At 42.4% G+C, this 19,675-nt stretch overlaps 1 protein-coding gene across 2 annotated transcripts in view; it reads left to right on the top strand.

The window, feature by feature from the left end:
* Positions 1 to 2,492: 2,492 nt before the first annotated feature.
* SEC24A (SEC24 homolog A, COPII coat complex component) overlaps positions 2,493 to 19,675 on the top strand; it is a 56,619-nt gene continuing 39,436 nt past the window's right edge. Inside the window, exons 1-2 of one of the 2 annotated variants that reach the window (XM_036423809.2) lie at positions 2,493 to 3,061; positions 14,801 to 15,277. In XM_036423809.2, coding sequence (XP_036279702.1) covers positions 2,965 to 3,061; positions 14,801 to 15,277 — 574 coding nt within the window. In that variant the 5' untranslated portion in view covers positions 2,493 to 2,964. The remainder of the gene's footprint in view (positions 3,062 to 14,800; positions 15,278 to 19,675) is intronic. The other variant, XM_036423808.2, reaches the window with a different exon arrangement.

Below are 19,675 nucleotides of genomic sequence, written 5' to 3'. Positions count from 1 at the left end.
TGATTCCTGCACACCCCCCACCAGGGACCAAGGCCACAACCCAGGCTTGTACCCTGGACTGGAATTGAACCCGGGACTCTTCAGTCCCCAGCCATCACTCTATCCACTGAGCAAAATCAGCAAGGGCCCTTTCTTGGATCTTTATCATATCCTGCCTTGATTTGTGTATTTGCTTCACCATCCCATTGTAAACTGCTTAATATCAAGAACTGCATACTCATCTGTGATACCCTGCCTATATTCCACCCCTTTCCCACCAGCACAGAATTTTACTTCATGCCACAATATTGTTGAAAGTCAGTAGTGACTCCCTAATGGTCACAAATTAAAGTCCAAATATCAAATATATTATATCTTGAAGCACTCCAACTTTAATTTCCCTCACATCCCAATAATTCCTTTCTCACCTTCCCCTGGTTTCTGCAGGGATTCCTCTCTGGGCCTCTGGTTATTTTACAAACTCAAGAGACCTAAAATAACTGTATAATCACAATGCTTTCCCCCTAACCCCCACTTCCCGCACACCTCTCTCCTCATCTCTCATTCAGTTATTACTCCTCGGGTTAGGGATCCAACATGAGGATCCTACTAGTTGCTGAACATGTCTATTCTTTTTAAAAATGTATCTTTCTATTCTTCTCTTCTTTTTTGAGCATGTCTATTCTAATTATGCATTCCAGAACTGGGGATGTAATCACAGGATAGATTCAGGGACTCACCGGGCCCACTGTTAGATGAGACCTGATGGAAAACTCTATTGATTACCATAAGCTCCTATTTTCACTGATAGAGCAGAGTGTGATTTTGGGTCTCTAGGAGTTTGTGTCTATTTAGGAACTGTGTCCAGTATCCCATGAAAACTCTGATTACTTCCCTTTATTCAAAGTACAGTCACCCTGGTAAATGGTCATTCGTCCTGTGGACTAAAAAGGAACCACATATTAAACCTGACGACCTCAGGGGAGGCCTAAAATATCTGTATAGGATTATTGGCAGCGAAACTGGCTCCAGGTGTTAGACCAGTGGAGTCAAATTGGGTCTTGGTTGGGCAACCTCAGTACTTGAGTTCTGGTTAAGAAAGAATTCAGAGGCAACACACAAACTATAAGAGAGTTTATTTAGGAAGGCAGAGAGGTAGAAGAAGTGAGCCATAGAAGACATGGGCTCAGAAAACAAGTCAGGCAAAAGAAAGGGCCCCTGTGTTACCCTGGAGACGAGGAGACCTTGGTTCTTGTCTTCTTTAGGGAAAGATTTCAATCAAGACACAAAGTGTAGAAAAGAAAGCAATAATTTATTGACCGCAGCAAAACTATATTTAGGACAGTGAAACAAGAAGAGCACAGAAGAAGCAATAGGAGTGTAGGCTGGGCTGCCTTGGCTCACTGGGAAGTCAGAAAAAGGGGGCCTGGGAGACAAGGTCAGAGGTTAGCCTGCGAGGAGCTCCTGCTGCCCATGGCTTCCCTGGTTGCAAGTCTCATGGGGTTCCTTAAAGGTTAGACAGGTGTGGGAAAGGGAGTGGGGAGGGTGAGGGGAATGGCATAGGCACACTGGGACCTTCACTTTCGGGAGTTTTAAAGGCTGGGCGTTTAGGAGTGGATCAATCGGATCTTCATCAGCTTTACCAAAATGAGATTTATTCTCTTAGTTTGTCTGTCTTGGGTGGGATTGGCAAATGGCACTTACTTGGATTTCTGTTGTCTGTCCCCCTGAGTTGGGTGCTTTTTACCCTCTGTTTGGGGAGGAGAACTGCAAACCACTTACTCTTAAGCGTCCGTTAGTTTAGGGAAGATAAAATTTACTAGGTGGCTGCAAACTGCCTTTTAGCTATCTGTGTTAGCTTCCCTATTCCACTTGTCCTGCAATGTTCCTAGCTTCTTTCTATTCTACAATACTTGGGAACTTAGGAGAAAGAGAGAAAAGGAAAACACGCCTGGGGGAAGGGGATAAGGAAAGGCGCCTGTGTGCTCCATAGAGAGTTGCCCAGGAAGGAAGTTTGATTGCTTTCGCTTACTGTAAAAGCTTAGAAATAAAACTGCCATTTACACGTGCTGTTCAATGTGCCCTTAATGGACTTTAGGTGACTATGCTATGAATCAGCGAATTCGAAATTAAAATTACTTTTAAATCCTCAGGTCAAAGAGCAAGGCCTCCGCCAAGGTGATTACACTTTTAACGCACGTACATAATTAACCACCTCTTTTTTTCTTTTTCTTTTTCTTTTTTAACGTCCTTACACTTTACACCTGGAATATAATGAAATACCGCCATGAACATTATTCAGCTACCAGACATATAGTCTCAACAGAGGATGATGACGCCTGTAGTATCAGGTAACCTTCCCCAAAACCCGAGGAGGGGAACTGTCAATCCCATTTCTCGGAAGCAGCCAGTGAAACCCTGACTGCGCCAAGGTCCCAGCCCGGCCGGCGAGATGACGTTTACGACGGCGGGGGATTTCCGTACCGGTGACACACGCCACTTCCGGCCGGCGGTGAGAGTCAGTGACGTGGCAGGCCAGGCCGAACACGGTCCTCAGGGCCGGGACACCCGGGGCTGTGAGCTGGCCTCTGGGCAGCCCCGCCGGGAGGGCACCGACTGCGGCGGCCGCCGCCAGCCCGGAGCCGGAAGTGCCACGTGTCCCCACTGCGCCTGCGCGGCCGGCTGACACTTCCGGCTGGGGCCTCTCCGCTCTCTGGGCTGGGCTGCCTCCTTCCAGCGCCGCGTTCCCGGCCCCACCGACGCGACTACCTACCCTCCTTCAGCTCCCAGGCCGAGTCGTGGCCGCGGGTGGGCTGGGGAGAATGTGGCGCCGGGCCTAGGGCTTGATGCGCCTCCCTCTCTCCTCCCCGCCTCCCGCCCGCAGTCGTTCTCTCCCTTCGCTTCCAGTAGTCGTCTCTCATCGCTTGGCTTGGCGCTGTCGCACCCCGCGACCAGCCCCTTCCACCCCGGATAACCACCGCCGTCATGTCCCAGCCGAGGGTACCGGCCTCCGGCGGCGCCCTCACCGGCCTCCAGGCCCAGAATGGGGCCGCCTCGGCCTCGGGGTCTTCGTATACCAACGGTAGGTGCCACTCGGGGGCGCAGGGAGGGCGCAGCCTGGGCCCGGGCTCCCGCTGAACTTTGGTCGCCACCGCCGCCGCCTGAGGCGGGAATAGGGGAGGGTGGCATCCCGACCTACCTGGGTCTGCAGCCGGCGGGTGGGCGGCTAGGCCACGGAGACAGCGGCGAGTATGCACCCGCTGCTCCTGGCTCGTCTTAGTGTTTTATATGGTTGTTTGTTTATTCATTTGTCCAGCAAACAGGTTGTGAGCACTTGTCAACCTGGGTGAAAACTAGATTCTGTCCCTACCTCAACACTCGCATAGAAACCTCGTGGTTGTTTATGTGCCTTCCTACTCCGTGCCACCGCACCCGTCTTACAGAGAGAGCAGATTTGGGGTCTGATTCATTTGGGTCCTGCAGGGCCTACAGTGGGATGGGGGTAATACTCAGTCTGAATTGGTGGAGATGAATGAATGATTGTACTTTCCGGGGATCCCTTCAGAGCTGGTTCGTTTTCCCCAGAACCTTCCTCGAATTGTACTGAGGCCACCTGTTCAGTTTTGATGCTTTGGAAGAACCAGAAAGGAGGATTTCCTGTTTGATTTCCAGAGGTCTTGACATCACTTGGAAAGTGGTTGGGCACAACTCAGAACCTCTGATGAGAGTGTGCATGTGGCACTATAATTTGTCATTTGGTGTGAGAGTATCTTACCATTTTTTTTTTTTTTACCTCTTATAGGATTTCAAAAACTGTGCTGCATTGTGATTTTATTATAATTGTTATAATAAAGATAGATTGCCAACAGCTTGCTAAGTTACCAATTTACCTACAAATCTTTGGTTCATGGAAACAAAAGCAGAATAATACTAAAATACTGAGATTTCCGTTGGAATCTAAAATTTCTGCGAAGTTTGAGAATATAGGCAATTCACATTATTTTTAGAGACGACTGCTGTCTTTTTTTTTTTTTTTTTTTTTTTTTTTTACAAAGAAAGCTCTAAAAGACTTTTAAAAATGTCTGTGAGTGGGCAGAAGTAAGAATAAGTGGGGGTAAGCACTGAAATGGTGTTCAATCGAATCAATTGTTCTTTCTAAAATTTATGGTAATGTGTAAATTACATTTATTTTAGACTATTTACTGACATTTATGCTGAGGATGAAATCATTTAAAGAAATTTACTTTAAGCTATAAGAACCTTAAAAATATGTCATAGGGCTGTGGCTTTTTCTTATTTATAAATTTCAATTTTATATGAGCTTTACATTTTTTAAATTTTTTTATTTTAGAGAGAGAGAGAGGGAGAGCGAAACATCAATTTGTTTTTCCACTAGTCATGCATTCATTAGTTGCTTCTTGTATATGCCCTGAGGATTGAACCCATGACCTTGGCATATGGGGACCACTCTCTAACCAACTGAGCTACCCAGCCAAGGCTGGGTTTACCATTTAAAGTTCATATAAAATTGCCCTTCCCCCAGTAGCTCAGTTGGTTAGAGTGTGGTCCTGATATTCCAGGGTTTGGAGTTCGATCCTCACTCAGGGCACATACAAGAATCAATAGTGAACACATGAATAAGTGGAACAACAAATTGATGTTTCTCAATCCTCTTTTTAAAATGTAATAAATAGAAATTTCTAAATAAAATAAATATCCTATATAATAAAAGCCTAATATGCTAAGTGTCAGGTCATTCTGTCGTCTGTTCAACCAATCAAAGCATATTATGTTAATGATATGCTAAGGCCACTCAACCGCTCGCTATGACCTGCGCTGACCACCAGGGGCAGACACTTCCACTGGTAGGTTAGCTTTCTGCTGAGGTCTGGCCGATCAGGACTGAGTGAGATGGGCTGGACATGCCCTGGAGCCCTCCTGCCGTCCTGTCCCGGTTGGCCAACGTCCCGCATCCCTTCCCAGCTCCGATTGTGCACCGGTGGGGTCCTTTAGCCTGGCCTGCACCCCCTCGCAATCTGGGCTGAGGGACCCACTCCCTCCCAACTGTACAAATTTTGTGCTTCAGGCCTCTAGTATAAAATAAATACATAAATGGCAAATCCTATCAGTATGCTTGTAAGCTTATATGAACGTACTAGAGGCCCGGTACATGAAAATTCATGCACTAGAGGGGGTAGTCCCTCAGCTCGGCCTGCCCCTTCTCAGTCCAGGAGCCTTCAGGGGTGGGAGGTGACCCGGCAATCAGGGGAAGGCAATGCTCCATCACACCTCTGCTGCTGCCACTGCCGGCAGCGCAAGCCTTGGCCGGCCCTGGTTACCTGAGCCTCAGGTGGCCCTGGGCAGCTAGGGGGCTGAGGGGACTGGTGGACTCTGGAGGCAGGTGCCTGGAGTGGCCAGGCCCGCCTGGGGATAGGCCCAGCCTTGTTGCATGCCTGCCACCCCAACAGGGCTGAGGGGACTGGGCGCCACTATCTTGTGGCTGTGGGCACCGCCATCTCTGAGGGCGGGGCAGAAAATTATCATATTCCCTCCTTATTGGCTGTGGGCACTGCCATCTTTGAGGGTGGGACAGTCAATTAGCATATCCCTCCTTATTGGCTGTGGGCGCCACCATCTTTGTGATGGTGTAAGGGTCGATTAGCATATTCCCTTTATTAGATAGGGTAGTTTTGTTAATTTTGAAATGTCAAATGAATTTAGCCACTGTGATATGCTGTATTGGTGGTGATGTCATTATGTTGATTTGATCCAGTCCAACAGACATTTGCATATCTTCTAAGTTCTGTCCTTGGGAAAATGGACCCCAAGGTACAGTCCCCTCCTTTTACACAGGTTCCCTAGAGCCAAATGTGGACTTATATATGGAATGAAATCGTAGAACTGCACAAATACATACCTTTTAAAATATATAATTGACAGTCTTTTTATAAGCTCAATTTCTAAAGGGTTTTTTTGGTGTGTGTTTTTTTGTAGAATTAGTCCTAGTAAAGTGTCTAATGTCCTCTATTGGATTAACTTTTTTTTTGCATCCCACTAATAATTAAGAGTACGGATATGGTGGTGAAATGGAGTGGAGGTAATTTCTCTAGAAGGTGAAAAAATAGTGCTGGAATGTAATTTTATTTTGGTTAACTCTTTTAAGGCAGTTATTGCTGCTTAAATATTCCATAGAGCCCTAGTCATGTGGCTCAATTGGTTGGAACATTGTCTCAATTCAACAAAAGATAGTGGGTTTGATTCCCTGTCAGGCCACATACCTACAATAGGTTGCAAGTTCCATCCCTGGTGGGGGCAAGTATAGAAGGCAACTGATGAGTTTCTCTTTCATATCCATGTTTCTTTCTCTCTCTCTCCCACTCCCTTTCTCTCTAAAAATTAACAACAAAAATTCTATTGAATGCTTTAAACTTTAGATTTAATGTAGCTTGCTTATATTACATATCACAGTTCAGTTGGATCTTCAGATATTTTTAAATTATAATAATAAGACCCAAGTAAAGTAGTCCCCCTTATCTATGGGAGATATGTTCCAGTGGATGCCTGAAGCTGGATAGTACTGAAACCTATATAGGCCATGTTTTATATATGTATATTATAATAACTAGTAATAAAGTAGAACAGTTAACCAACATGCTGTAATGAGTTAAATAAATATGGTCTCTCTCAAAATATCTTGTACTGTAACTTGTACTGACCCTTTCTATGATGATGCGAGATGATACAATCTTATATAATAAAAGGCTAATATGCAAATCAACTGGCCGAACAACTGGTCACTATGACACACACTGCTCAATGCAGGAGCTGCCCCCTGGTGGTCAGTGCACTCCCACAGGGGAAGTGCTGCTCAGCCAGAACCCGGGCTCATGACTGGCAAGTGCAGTGGCGGTGGCTGGAGCCTCTCCTGCCTTGTGGCAGCGCTAAAGATGTCCTACTGTCCTACTGATGGCTCCCGGCCTATCGGAAGCACAGGCTGGGCTGAGGGACCTCCCCCCACAAGTGCATGAATTTCATGCACTGGGCCTCTAGGGTTTACATAAAATGAAGAGAAGTACTCAGAATAGCACACAACATAAAACTTATGAATTGTTTATTTCTGGAATTTTCCATTTAAAATTTCAGGTTGTGGTTGACCGAAATTGAAACTACAGAAATCGAAACTGTATAAGAGGGGACTAGTGCAATCACCTTTTTCATTTTTCTATAATTTCTTTTGTATTATGTGGTATCATTATATTATAGAATTCCTCACAAATGGAGACCTTTCTATGGTCAGTTGCATTACAATTTAAAATTGTTGAGATACGTTTTTCCAAGTTTCTATGTAGATTTGTATATACATATTTCCTTTGCAAAAATTGATAGTGAAACTGCAAGACTACTAAAACTGGCAGATCTTCATCTGATTAGCATGTAATAAGGCTAAAGCCAGATCATGATTCCCACTGTTAATTAGTTGTTTTATTTTGACTTTGGTAATACTTATGTAATATTCACTTTTCCCATATAGATTAAGGGTGAGAAGAATATTCTCAAACCTCTCTCCCACCCAGCTTTCCATTATATTGTAATTTTATTAAATAATATCTGATTTGCCTCTAGATAGTAAAACCTATGAGGGCAAGAATATCTGTTTTACACATCATCCTCCAACTACCTACATGTTGTCTAGCACATTTTAAGAGTTTTATTGTTTGAAAGTTTTAGATTTAGGTATTTTGTAATTTAGGACACTAAACTCCTAAATCACTTCCAATTTTTTTTTCTGCTAAAATTTTCTATGGATTTTTTTGCACAATATCATCAGCTAAAGCTCAATAGAATATGTGTGGGAGGGGGTTATCAGTTTAAATTCTAAATTTATACTCATATCTATATTTTTGGCATGACAGAAATGCAGATCTCTTTCAGTTTCACTATTATGTAAACCATGGTTATGATTGTATATTTAATATAGGAAGTCTCTGGTCATGATCAAAGCATGCTGTGAATAAAATTGGCACGTGGTCACCCTGACCAGTGTGGCTCTGTTGGTTGAGTGTTGTTCTGTTCACCAAAAGGTTGATGGTTCCATTCTCCACCAGGGCACATGCCTGAGTTGTAGGCTCGATTCCTAGTAGGCCTCACATCAATGTTTCTCTCTCTCCTCCCTCTTCCTCTCCTTCTTTTCTCTCTCTCTAAAAAAGAGAGACAAATTAAAATTAAAAAGAGAAAAAAACAACAACATGCATTGGCATGTGGTATATAACACTGTTGTGGCCAAGTGCCCCTTAATGTTTTCAGTGGGGCAAGTAACTTTGGACTCTCAGAATACTCTTTACATACCTCTATTAGAATCTATGCCATTGAGCTTCTTTTTTGTCTCTGTTGGTACATTGGAAGCTCCTGAAAGATAAATGGTAGCAATAAGACCTAACATTATTTAATTTATGCCCAGTTACTGTGCTAGGCTGCATTATATGCATCATCTTCTTTAATCCTCAAAACAGTCCTATGAGCTTAGAACTGTTATGTTTAGTGACAAGCATACTGAGATAAGTGGTCAAGCAACTAGCTCAGTGTCATGCAACTAACCACCTAAATGTGTGCAACCTAGATTTAAAGCTAAGCAGTCTTGCCCTGACCTGGTAGCTCAGTTGGTTAGAGCATTGTCCCCATAAGCCAAAGTTGTAGGTCCAGTCAGGGCACATTCAAAAATCAACCAAAGAATTCGTAGATGGGTGGAACAACATTTCTCTCTCCCTCCTCCCTTCCTCCTCCCCCTCCCCTCTTGCAGCACATTGATTGGAAATTGCTAGTATAGAGTGACTTTGTACTATTAGGAAGTTGATTGTAAAGGATTTATGACATTCTTTTAGATAGTTTTCTATAGTAACTCCCAGAAATGGAATATTCACCACACTTTAATGTTTGAATGTACAGAAAAGGACCGAGTTCAGTGAACTACCTTAACTTGTGTGATTTGGAACAAATTGGCTTAGTAAGCTGCTCTAAGCTTGGGGTTTCTCAGGGTACCAGAATCTTTAGAGTTTTGTGGGGGTTTTTGAAGTATGCAAATTCTTTATTTTCTCTATTAGTGTTTAATAAATTATAAATATATAAGCAAAGTGTTTTTAGAAAATGTAAGTAGTTGATTTCCCAGAACATAGCTCTCTGATTTGATGTTTTTCAGATCAGCCAGAGATATAATTTATTTATGTTACTCTCTCCTTCCCTACCCCATGTGTTCAAAGGATTCAAGATGACTATATAAATGAGTTATATAAACTTTGAGGGGATAAAATTTAGGGAAAGTGAAACTTTTTAAAACCTGTGTATATGGTAAGTAAGTCACATTGTTTAGCTGCTTTTTGATAATATTCAGAGACGGTCAATCTAATGGGACTGAGAACACTCCCTTGTTTCTAAAGTATAGATTAGCATTCCCATTGGTGACTTCTTATTGGTGCTGCCATTGAATTGTGGCCTTTTCTCTCTGGCCAATCTGTTAGTCTGCTTATCTCAAAATGATTCCAGACCAAGGCTCACTATTTCAATACTTTAAACACTTTTCCATTGGAATTCTATGTCACATTTCACATTTTTAAAATGTTTCTTCACAGTCCTTAAACAGGGATTAGTGAAAAAACAACAACCCTACCCTAACTGGTTTGGTTCAGTGGATAGAGCGTTGGCCTGCGGACTCAAGGGTCCCAGGTTCGATTCCCGTCAAGGGCATGTACCTTGGTTGCAGGCCGATACCCAGTAGGGAGTGTGCAGGAGGCAGCTGATCAATGTTTCTTTCTCATTGATGTTTCTGACTCTCTATCCCTTTCCCTTCCTCTCTGCAAAAAATCATTTAAAAAATTTTATATATTATATATATTATACACACACACATAAAACCCTTAATTACAGATAGGAAGGTTAAAAAATTAATCAGCCCTGATGGTGTGGCTCAGTTGACCTTTGAACAATGCCAGGATTAGGAGCATTGCCCCTCTGTGCAGTCAAAAATCTGCATATGACTATTGACTTCCCCAAAACTAAATGACTAATAATCTACTATTGACCAGAAGCCTTACCAATAACATAGTCAATTAACACAAATTTTGTATGCTGTATGTATTATATACTATATTTATACAATAAAGTAAGCTAGAGAAAAGAAAATGTTATTCAGAAAGCCATAAGAGCCTGGCTGGCATGGCTGTGAACCAAGAGGTCAGGGTTCGGATCCTGGTCAGGGCACAAACCCGAGTTTCAGGCTTGATCCCCATTGGGGGCATGCAGGAGGCAGCCAGTCAATGATTCTCTTTCATCATTGATATTTCTATCTCTCCCTCTCCTAATATTCTTTTTGTAATTTATCCCTGTTGCTTATTTACTTCTCTGACAGTCTGTTGTGTGACTGATCTACAATTTCTTTTATCTCCTGTTGATAGATATTTTATTTCTTTCCAATCTTTCATTATTATAAGCAACACTGCAGCTAACACATTTGGATCTATTTCTTTTGTCCTGTAAGGATACCTATGTGCTTTTTTGTTTTGTTTTTTTAAATATATTTTATTGATTTTTTTTATAGAGAGGAAGGGAGAGGAACAGAGAGTTAGAAACATCGGTGGGAGAAAAACATCGATCAGCCACCTTCTACCGGGGATGTGCCCACAACCAAGGTACATGCCCTTGACCGGAATTGAACTTGGGACCCTTCCACAGGCCAACACTCTATCCACTGAGCCAAACCGGTTAGGGCTGTTTTTTATTTTATTTTGGAGAGCAATGTATATAGACTAATTCCCTCCCTCCAACTCATACTATATATATTTTTCTGTAGGCCTTCCAATTTACCTCTCTATATATACACAAACTTATGTATGTTTGTATAAGCATTGCATAATTATGAAATGATTCAAATTAGTCTGATGACATTTGTACATTGGCTGCATGAACTGAGGAGGTATGACTAGAAGATATTTTCTTTTTCTATCTTTTAATTATAAATAGTCCAAAGACTTTTTTAAAAAAAAGTTTATGTAAATATCACCTATTTAAAAATATTCATCTTATTTCCTAATTTTATTTTACTTTTTAAAAAATATTTATTTATTGACTAGAAGCCTGGCAAACAAAATTTGTGCGTGTGTACAGTCCCTAAGCCTGGCCTGTGATCACGGCCAGCTGCCTGCAGCCGGCCACCCACCGCCACCTATCCCTGGTTCCCCGTTCTCCATTGGGTGATTGGTGCCTGATGGAGAGGGGAAGGGACCGAGAATTTTTGGTAAGTTTGTTATAGGTCTGTGGAAAATTAACAAACTAGAGATGACAAGTGCTGGCAAGGATATGGAGAAAAGGGAACCCTCATGCACTGCTGGTTGGAATGCAGACTGGCACAGCCTCTGTGGAAAACAGAGGAGTTTCTTCAAAAAAATTAAAAATGAAACTCCCATTTGATTCAGTAATACCACTCCTAGGAATCTATCCCAAGAAACCAGGAACACCAATCAGAAAGAACATATGCACCCCTATGTTCATAGCAGCGCAATTTACAATAGCTAAATTTGGAAACAGCCTAAGTGTCCATCAGCAGATGAGTGGATTAAAAAAACTGTTGTACATGGACACAATGGAAATCTGTGCTGCTGTAAAAAAGAAAGAATTCTTACCATTTACAACAGCATAGATGGACCTGGAGAGCATTATGCTAAGCGAAATAAGCCAGAGAATGATAAGTACCACATGATCTCACTCATTTGTGGAATATAATGAACAACATAAACTGATGGGGGAAAAAAAGACCCCCATAGAAGCATGGAATAGACCCTCAAACCTCAGAGGGAAGGCAGGGGGAGGGTTGGTGGGCAGGGTGTATAGGGAGAGATCAACCAAAGAACTTATATGCTTATAAGCATAACCAATGGACACAGACAATGGGAGTGATGGTAAAGGCCAGGGCTGGGGAGCGGACAGGCTGGAGAGAACAATGGTGGAAAAGGGGATATAGGTAATACTTTCAACAATAAAGAATTTTTTTAATTATTTATTTGTTTTTCTAAAAAATTTTTATTGTTGAAAGTATTTCATAGGTCCTCCTTTTTCCCTCTTCCAGCCTGCTCCCATCCCTGTCCCCCACCCCCCAGGCCCTCACCACAGGGTATATATGCATATATGCATATATGCATAAAAGTTCATTGATTTTTCTTTTTATTATTGCCTAATTTTATGGACAGAAATAATAGTATAGTCCTCGATAGAAGTGCTAGTTTTAAGGGTTAATAATTAATTAAGAGAGGAAGGAAGAGGGATAGAGAGATAGAAACATAGAGAAATATAATGATAGCTGCCTCCTGCCTGCACCTTACTGGGCATTGAGCCTGCATCTGGGGCATGTGCCCTACCAGGAATTGAACCAGAGCCTCTTAGTTCCTAGGTTGATGCTCAATCGCTGAGCCACATGGGCTGAGTCTGATTAATTTTTTATAACAATTTAAAAATGTACAATTCAGCCGGGACCGGTTTAGCTCAATGGATAGAGCGTCGGCTTGGGGACTGAAGGGACCCGGGTTCGATTCCGGTCAAGGGCATGTACCTTGGTTGCGGGCATATCCCCAGTAGGGGGTGTGCAAGAGGCAGCTGATCGATGACTCTCTCTCATCGATGTTTCTAACTCTCTATCTCTATCCCTTCCTCTCTGTACAAAATCAATAAAATATATTTAAAAATGTACAATTCAATGATTTTTAGTATATTGACAGAGTTTTGCAACCATAACTGTAGTCAGTTTTTTTAAAATATATTTTTATTGATTTCAGAGAGGAAGGGGTGGAGAGAAAGAGAGAGAGAGAGAGAGAGAGAGAGAGGGAGAGAAATCAATGATGAGAGAGAATAATTGATCAGTTGCTTCATGCACACCTCTCACTGGAGATCGAGCCTGCATCCTGGGCATGTACTCTGACTGGGAATCAAACCATGACATCCTGATTCACAGGTTGATGCTCAACCACTGAACTACACCAGCTGGGCAGTACAATCAGTTTTAGAATATTTTTATTACCCCAAAAAGAAACTCCATACCCATTAGTAGTCACTTCCCATTCCCTCCTCCTAGCTCCTGCAACCATAAATCTACATCTGTGTTTGTGGATTTTTCTACTCTGGACATTTCATATAAATGGATTATATTATATATGGCCCTTTATGACCAGTATCTTTCACTTAGCATGATGTTTTCAAGGTTTGTTTATGTTGTAGTGTGTTTTCAATACTTTATTCCTTGTTATGACCAAACCAGAGGCCTGGTGTACGAAATTTGTGTGTGTGTGTGTGTGTGTGTGTGTGTGTCCTCGTCCCTGTGTGTGTCCCTCAGCTTGGCCTGTGCCCTCTCACCTTCCAGGACCCCTTAGGTAGGGTCCCTAGGATTGGCTGGCGATCAGGGCCTATCTGGGCTTTCCTTCCCCTTGCTGCCGGCAGCTGGCCCCACCCCCGCAGCTGCTACGCTTGCCATCTGTGCAGCACTGCCGCTTCCCCGCCACCAGTCACTTGCCTCTTCGGGTGCCGTGATCACTTGGCTGGCCCTGCACACCCGCCGCAGCATCATTGGCTGGTGGCCTGGCCTTCCCTCCCTCTGTGGGGCGATCCATTATGGGGCGATGGCAGGACCCCCCCCAATTGCATCAGACCCATCTTGGCTGGCCTGGCACCAGTGTATGTCATAGCATGGTCGTCTGGAAATTCATCCAGACAGTTGGTGGTTCTGCTGTTTGGTTGTTTGGTTGATTTGCATATTACACTTAATTATTATAGATAATATTCCATTGGTCCCTTTTGTACTTATCATTTTTTTGGCATTTCAGTTGTTTCCACTTTTTGATTATTACTAATAATGATGTTATGATATTCATTAGTATAAATTTTTATGCAGATAAGAAGTGGAATTGCCCTATCTGGTTTTGCTCAGTGGATAGAGCGTCGGCCTGCAGACAGAAGGGTCCAAGTTTGATTCCGGTCAAGGGCATGTGCCTTGGTTGCAGGCACATCCCCAGTGGGGAGTGTGCAGGAAGCAGCTGATTGATGTTTCTCTCTCATCAGTGTTTCTAACTCTATCTCCCTCTCCCTTCCTCTCTGTAAAAAATCAATAAAATATATTTTTTATAAAGAAGTGGAATTGCTGGATTATATGATAACTGTGTTTAACATTTTGAGGAACTACCAAACTGTTTTCCAATGTTGGTACACCATTCTACATTTTCACTAGCAGTGAATGAGGGTTCCATTTTCTGCACATCCCAGTCAACAATTACTATTTTCCTTTTTAGCCATCCTATTTGATGTGAGTGCTATCTCATTGTGACTTTGATTTGCATTTTTCTAGTGACTAATGTTGACTGTTTTTGTATGTGTTTACTGGCCATTTATTTATATTACGTTATCTCTTTGAAAATGTATTTGAATGTTTATTTAACTCCTTTGTTTATTTTAAGTTATTTGTCTTTATATTTTTGAGTTGTAAGAATACCATATATTTTGCCGGGACTGGTTTGGCTCAGTGGATAGAGCATTGGCCTGGGGACTGAAGGGTCCCGGGTTCAATTCCGATTAGGGCCTTGGTTGCGGGCACATCCCCAGTGGGGGGTGTGCGGGGGGCAGCTGATCGATGTTTCTCTCTCATCGATGTTTCTGGCTCTCTGTCCCTCTCCCTTCCTCTCTGTAAAAACTAAATAAAATATATATATATATATTTTAAATACCATATATTTTATTGTATTTTTTAAAGTTATTTGTTTGCAAGACTGATTTTTTTCCCCCCTCTTATTGGAAGGTCCTATCCAAAATGCACTGCTGTCTGCACAAGGATATAATTCTCAGCTTCCAGGATCCTACTCTCATCTATTACCAGCAAAGACTTTGAATCCAGTCTCTGGACAGTCGAACTATGGTGATTCTCAGACTGTTTCTTCATTGAGTAACTATCAGGGACCTGGGCAGACTCTTCATAGACCACCTGTGGCTTCTAATCCAGTGACACCTTCACTCCATGGTGGTCCTGTTCCCAGAATGCCACAACATGCTTCTCAGAACCCAGCTGCTACACCAATGCCTTCTGGTAGCTTTCATCCTGGAGCCAGCGCACCGCCACCTCTGAATTGGCAGTATAACTATCCACCCCCAGGATCACAGACAAACCATTATCCTCGAGTATCAACCGGACCAACTATGTCTGGGAATACAAATTTGACAAGTCATCAATATGTTTCTTCTGGAGATCCTTCACATCAAAACAACTTCATAAAATCAGGTAGAGTTCTTTAAAATATAGAAATGGGAAACTTTTGCTTAATTAGACATTTGAATTAATGTTTCAAGTCTTAAAAACATTGTAAGACTATTGATTTTTTAAATCACTTTTAATGTTTAAATGAACTATTTCTCTAACCTTTAAGTTAACTTAAAATTGTGGATTGTTCCTGCTTTACATCTTATCCTCTGTGTTTCCCTGAGTCACTCGTGATATTTCAGGGATTCTGGAATGCATGCAAAACCACTTCTTTAAGGACTGATCATTACTTTTATTAAATTGGTTCTGTTCTGTTTTGTATTTTAGGGAAGATCAATCCCTGTGGTTTCTCTTTGGTATTTTATTTTATTTTCTTACTAGAGGCCTGGTGTATGAAATTCATGCAGGCAGTGTTCCTCAGGCCAGCCTGCACCCTCTCCAATCTGGGACCCCTTGAAGGATGTCCTACTGCCGGTTTATAGGGATCAGGCCTAAACCGGCAGTCGGACATCCCTCTTGCAATCTGGGACTGCTGGCTCCTAACTGCTCACCTGCCTGTCTGCCTGATTGCCCCAACCACTCTGCCTGCTGGCCTGCTTACCCTTAACTGCCCTCTGCCACTGGCCTGCTTGCCCCCCAAATGCCCCCTCCTTCCCCGCCAGCCTGATCACCCCCAACTGCCCCCTGTGCCAGTGTGCTATCTCCCAACTGCCTCCCCTGCTGGCCTGCTCACCCCCAACTTCCCCACCCTGTTGGCCTGCTTGCCCCTACCTTCCTCCCCACTGGCCTGCTTGACCCCAACTACCCCCCTGCTGGCCTGCACACTCCCAACTGCTCCCCCTGCTGGTCTGCTTGCCCCCAACGGCCCTGCCCCCCATCAGCCTGATCACCCACAACTGCCATCCCATCCTGTCCTGATCACCCACAACAGCTCTCCCCTCTTGGCCTTTAACTGCCTCTACCTCGGTCCTGCCACCATGGCTTTGTCCAGAAGAATGTCCGGAAGGTGTCCTGGAAGTTCTCCCAGTCTAATTAGCACATTACCCTTTTATTAGTATAGATAGAAGCCTGGTGCACATGTAGAGGCCAGCTGGTTTGTCCTGAAGGGTGTCCTGGATCAGGGTGGGGGTTCCCTTGGGGAATGGGGCAGCCTGGGCGAGGGGCCTGTGGTGGTTTGTAGGCTGACCATGCCCCCATGCGGTGAGGGTCCCTGCTGGGAGGGCGAGACCAGCCTGGGTGAGGGGTTACGGGCTGTTTTCAAGCGGCCACAGCCCCTTCAGGGGGAGGTCCTGCTGGAGGGGCCTGGCCGGCCTGGGTGAGGGGCTGATGGTGGTTTACAGGATGGCCAAGCCCCCCAGTGGGGACCTCACCCCATGGAGGTGTGGCTAGCCTGGGTGAGGAGCTGAGGGCTGTTCTCAGGCTGGCCATGCTCTCCCACACACACCCCCTTGTGACCCAAGCTCCCAGCCCCTCTTTTTTTTCTTTTTCTTTTTCTTTTTCTTTTTCTTTTTCTTTTTCTTTTTCTTTTTCTTTTTCTCTTTCTCTTTCTCTTTCTCTTTCTCTTTCTCTTTCTCTTTCTTTCTTTTTTTTTTTTTTTTTCAGCGCCTCCTTGATTGCTGGAACCAGGCATCAGGGATTTATTTATCTTCTATAATTGAAACTTTGTAGTCTTAAGTGGAAGCCAGGGCCAGCCAGGGCAGGTGAGAAGCTTGGCTTCCTCCATCGTTGGGGGCAACCCAAGCCTCCTGCTTGCTCCAGCTACATGGCTGTGGCCATCTTTGTTGGGTTAATTTGCATACTCGCTCCTGACTGGCTGGTAGGTGTAGCGGAGTTATGGTTAATTTGCATGTTTCTCTTTTATTAGTGTAGATATTTTCATTGATTTCAGAGAGGTAGGGAGAGGGAGAGAGAAGGGTAGAAATAACAGCAGTGAGAGAGAATCATTGATTGGCTGCTTCCTGTATGCCCACACTGGGGATCAAGCTTACAACTCAGGCATGTGCCCTGACCAGAAATTGAACTATGACCTCCTGGTTTATAAGTCAATGTGCTACCATTGAGCTACACTGTCTTGATTTGAAGCTTGGGTTATCTTTTTGTTATGGCATAGACAGTTTTTGGCCCCAGAAACTGTAGGATCTGTCAAAACATATCATACTTTCGGAGTGAGGAGTGTTATAGAAAGCTGTAGACATAACTACATACAGAAAGCTGTAGACATTGACCCTAGTGAATGCATTTTGGCCTTGGAAAGAGTAGGGTTATTTCTAGAAACTTAATTTCTTTGTCAAAATCTTTTTTCTTTTTTTTTCTTTTTTTAACATATTTTATTGGCTTTTCACAGAGAGGAAGAGAGAGGGATAGAGAGTTAGAAACATCGATGAGAGAGAATCATTGATCAGCTGCCTCCTTGACCGGAATCGAACCTGGGACCTTTCAGTCCGCAGACCAACGCTCTATCCACTGAATCAAACCGGTTTCGGCAGTGTCAAAATCTTTTGACCCTCAATTGTTAGAACCAAAATTCTCCCGGTTACTTTTATTTTTTAATTTAAAAAAAAATTATTGATTGATTCTAGATAGACAGGAAACTCATATATGCATTCATTAGTTGACTTGTATGTGTCCTAACTGGGGATTGAACTGCAAACTTGGCGTATTGCTCTAACCTACTGAGTCACTCAGCCAGGGATCTCCTAGTTTTTTCCTCCTGGTTTCTTTTATTCTTATTCTTATTGACATCATGAGTGAGCATCAGTCAGTTGAAATTAATGAATATTCACTTCATAATTAATAGTTATACATAACAATTATTTAATATTTATTATTTTCCAGCACTTTGCCAGACTTTTATATGTGTTATTTTTCATAACAGTCTCTTTTACAAGAAAGAAATCTGAGGCTTGAATCATTTACCCAAAACCACAAGAAAATAATTTGGGGACAGGTCCTATATAAAAAGTGTTTAAGAATAGGTGTAGGTTCTTGTTTAAAAACATATGATGAAGCCGAGACCGGTTTGGCTCAGTGGATAGAGCGTTGGCTTGGGGACTGAAGGGTCCCGGGTTCGATTCGGGTCAAGGGCATGTACCTTGGTTGCGGGCACATCCCCAGTAGAGGGTGTGCAAGAGGCAGCTGATCGATGATTTTCTCTTATCGATGCTTCTAACTCTCTATCCCTCTCTCTTCCTCTCTGTATAAAATCAATAAAATATATAAAAATATAAAAATAAAAATAAAAACATATGATCAATAATCTGAAATATTTTTGGCGCTAACAGAAAACTTCAGGTAGAGTACCTTGACTGCAGCATAAATGTGGTGAAAGAGGCATAAGCAAGTGTCATTACTTATTAAGGTTTTCACGTAAAAGTAGGAGAAAGATAAACTAATAAAATGAACCTAAAATAAATGTCTGACTACCCTTCTTTTTTCTTATGAGAAAAAAAATTCTTCATATTTGACCTCTGTTTTTTTCAACCCATCATTAATAATAGGTGCCTGGTTGTTCAATTTCAAAACTGTATATAAGTCATATTCAGTTTCTAGTCCACACATTAAAATTCTTTTTCCCTCTAATAGTCCATCTGTTAGCATCCTAGCATTGGTTTTAGGGATCTTAGGAGACAGATTCTAAAACTCTAGTTATTACTGTTATAAATAAGAATTATGCAGCTTGAAAAAATAATGACTATCCTATAAAATGTAGCATATATTTTATTCAAAAATATTCTTTTTAAAGCTGTGAAAAACTTCTATAAGTTCACTTGAATGCTGTTAAACATTAGGTTGTTACATTTTTGTGAACAGACGTGTCATATGTTCTTGTTCATGCTGAGTTGGTACTGTACCTTGCCCTTTTGTTCCTTTGACTTGTCTGTATTGCCAAAGATATGACAGATATGTGTGGGTGCTTCTTTGGTAAGGGTGATACATGGTAGTAATCTTTGTCTTCACTTCTATCAACAGGGCACTGATTAGTCTTAATGGGAGCCATAAAGTTTAGTAATACAATAATCTTTCAATTTGGCCCTGGAAAATTGAACACTGTTGAAGAAGCATATTGAAAATTTTTGTTATTTGCCTATCTTTCTTTATTCCTTTAGTTGTACAAAATTACAGGGTTAACTGTAGAATATATTATAAAGTAAAATTTATTACCTATTTCACTTATAAATTCAGAGGCTAGAAAAAAGCCTTGGGCTGGAAAATTAAATCACATACTTATCAGTATTATTTTATCTACTTTGCAGACTTTGTTCTTCCTCTTTGGCAAATAAGAAGGTGGAAGTAATACTGTTGACTTGAGTGAACAGGTGGTTGTGGGATTTGGAATTTTTGATATCACATAGAAGAATTTCCTCAAGAGTAACTGATAATATTTTTTACACTATCCTGAACTTAATTGTCCTAATGGAA

Source organism: Pipistrellus kuhlii, unplaced genomic scaffold (assembly GCF_014108245.1).
Source record: "Pipistrellus kuhlii isolate mPipKuh1 unplaced genomic scaffold, mPipKuh1.p scaffold_m20_p_8, whole genome shotgun sequence".
Taxonomy (NCBI): Eukaryota; Metazoa; Chordata; class Mammalia; order Chiroptera; family Vespertilionidae; genus Pipistrellus; species Pipistrellus kuhlii.
The sequence above is the reverse complement of the archived record's forward strand: the minus strand, read 5'-3'. Positions and strand labels throughout refer to the sequence as shown.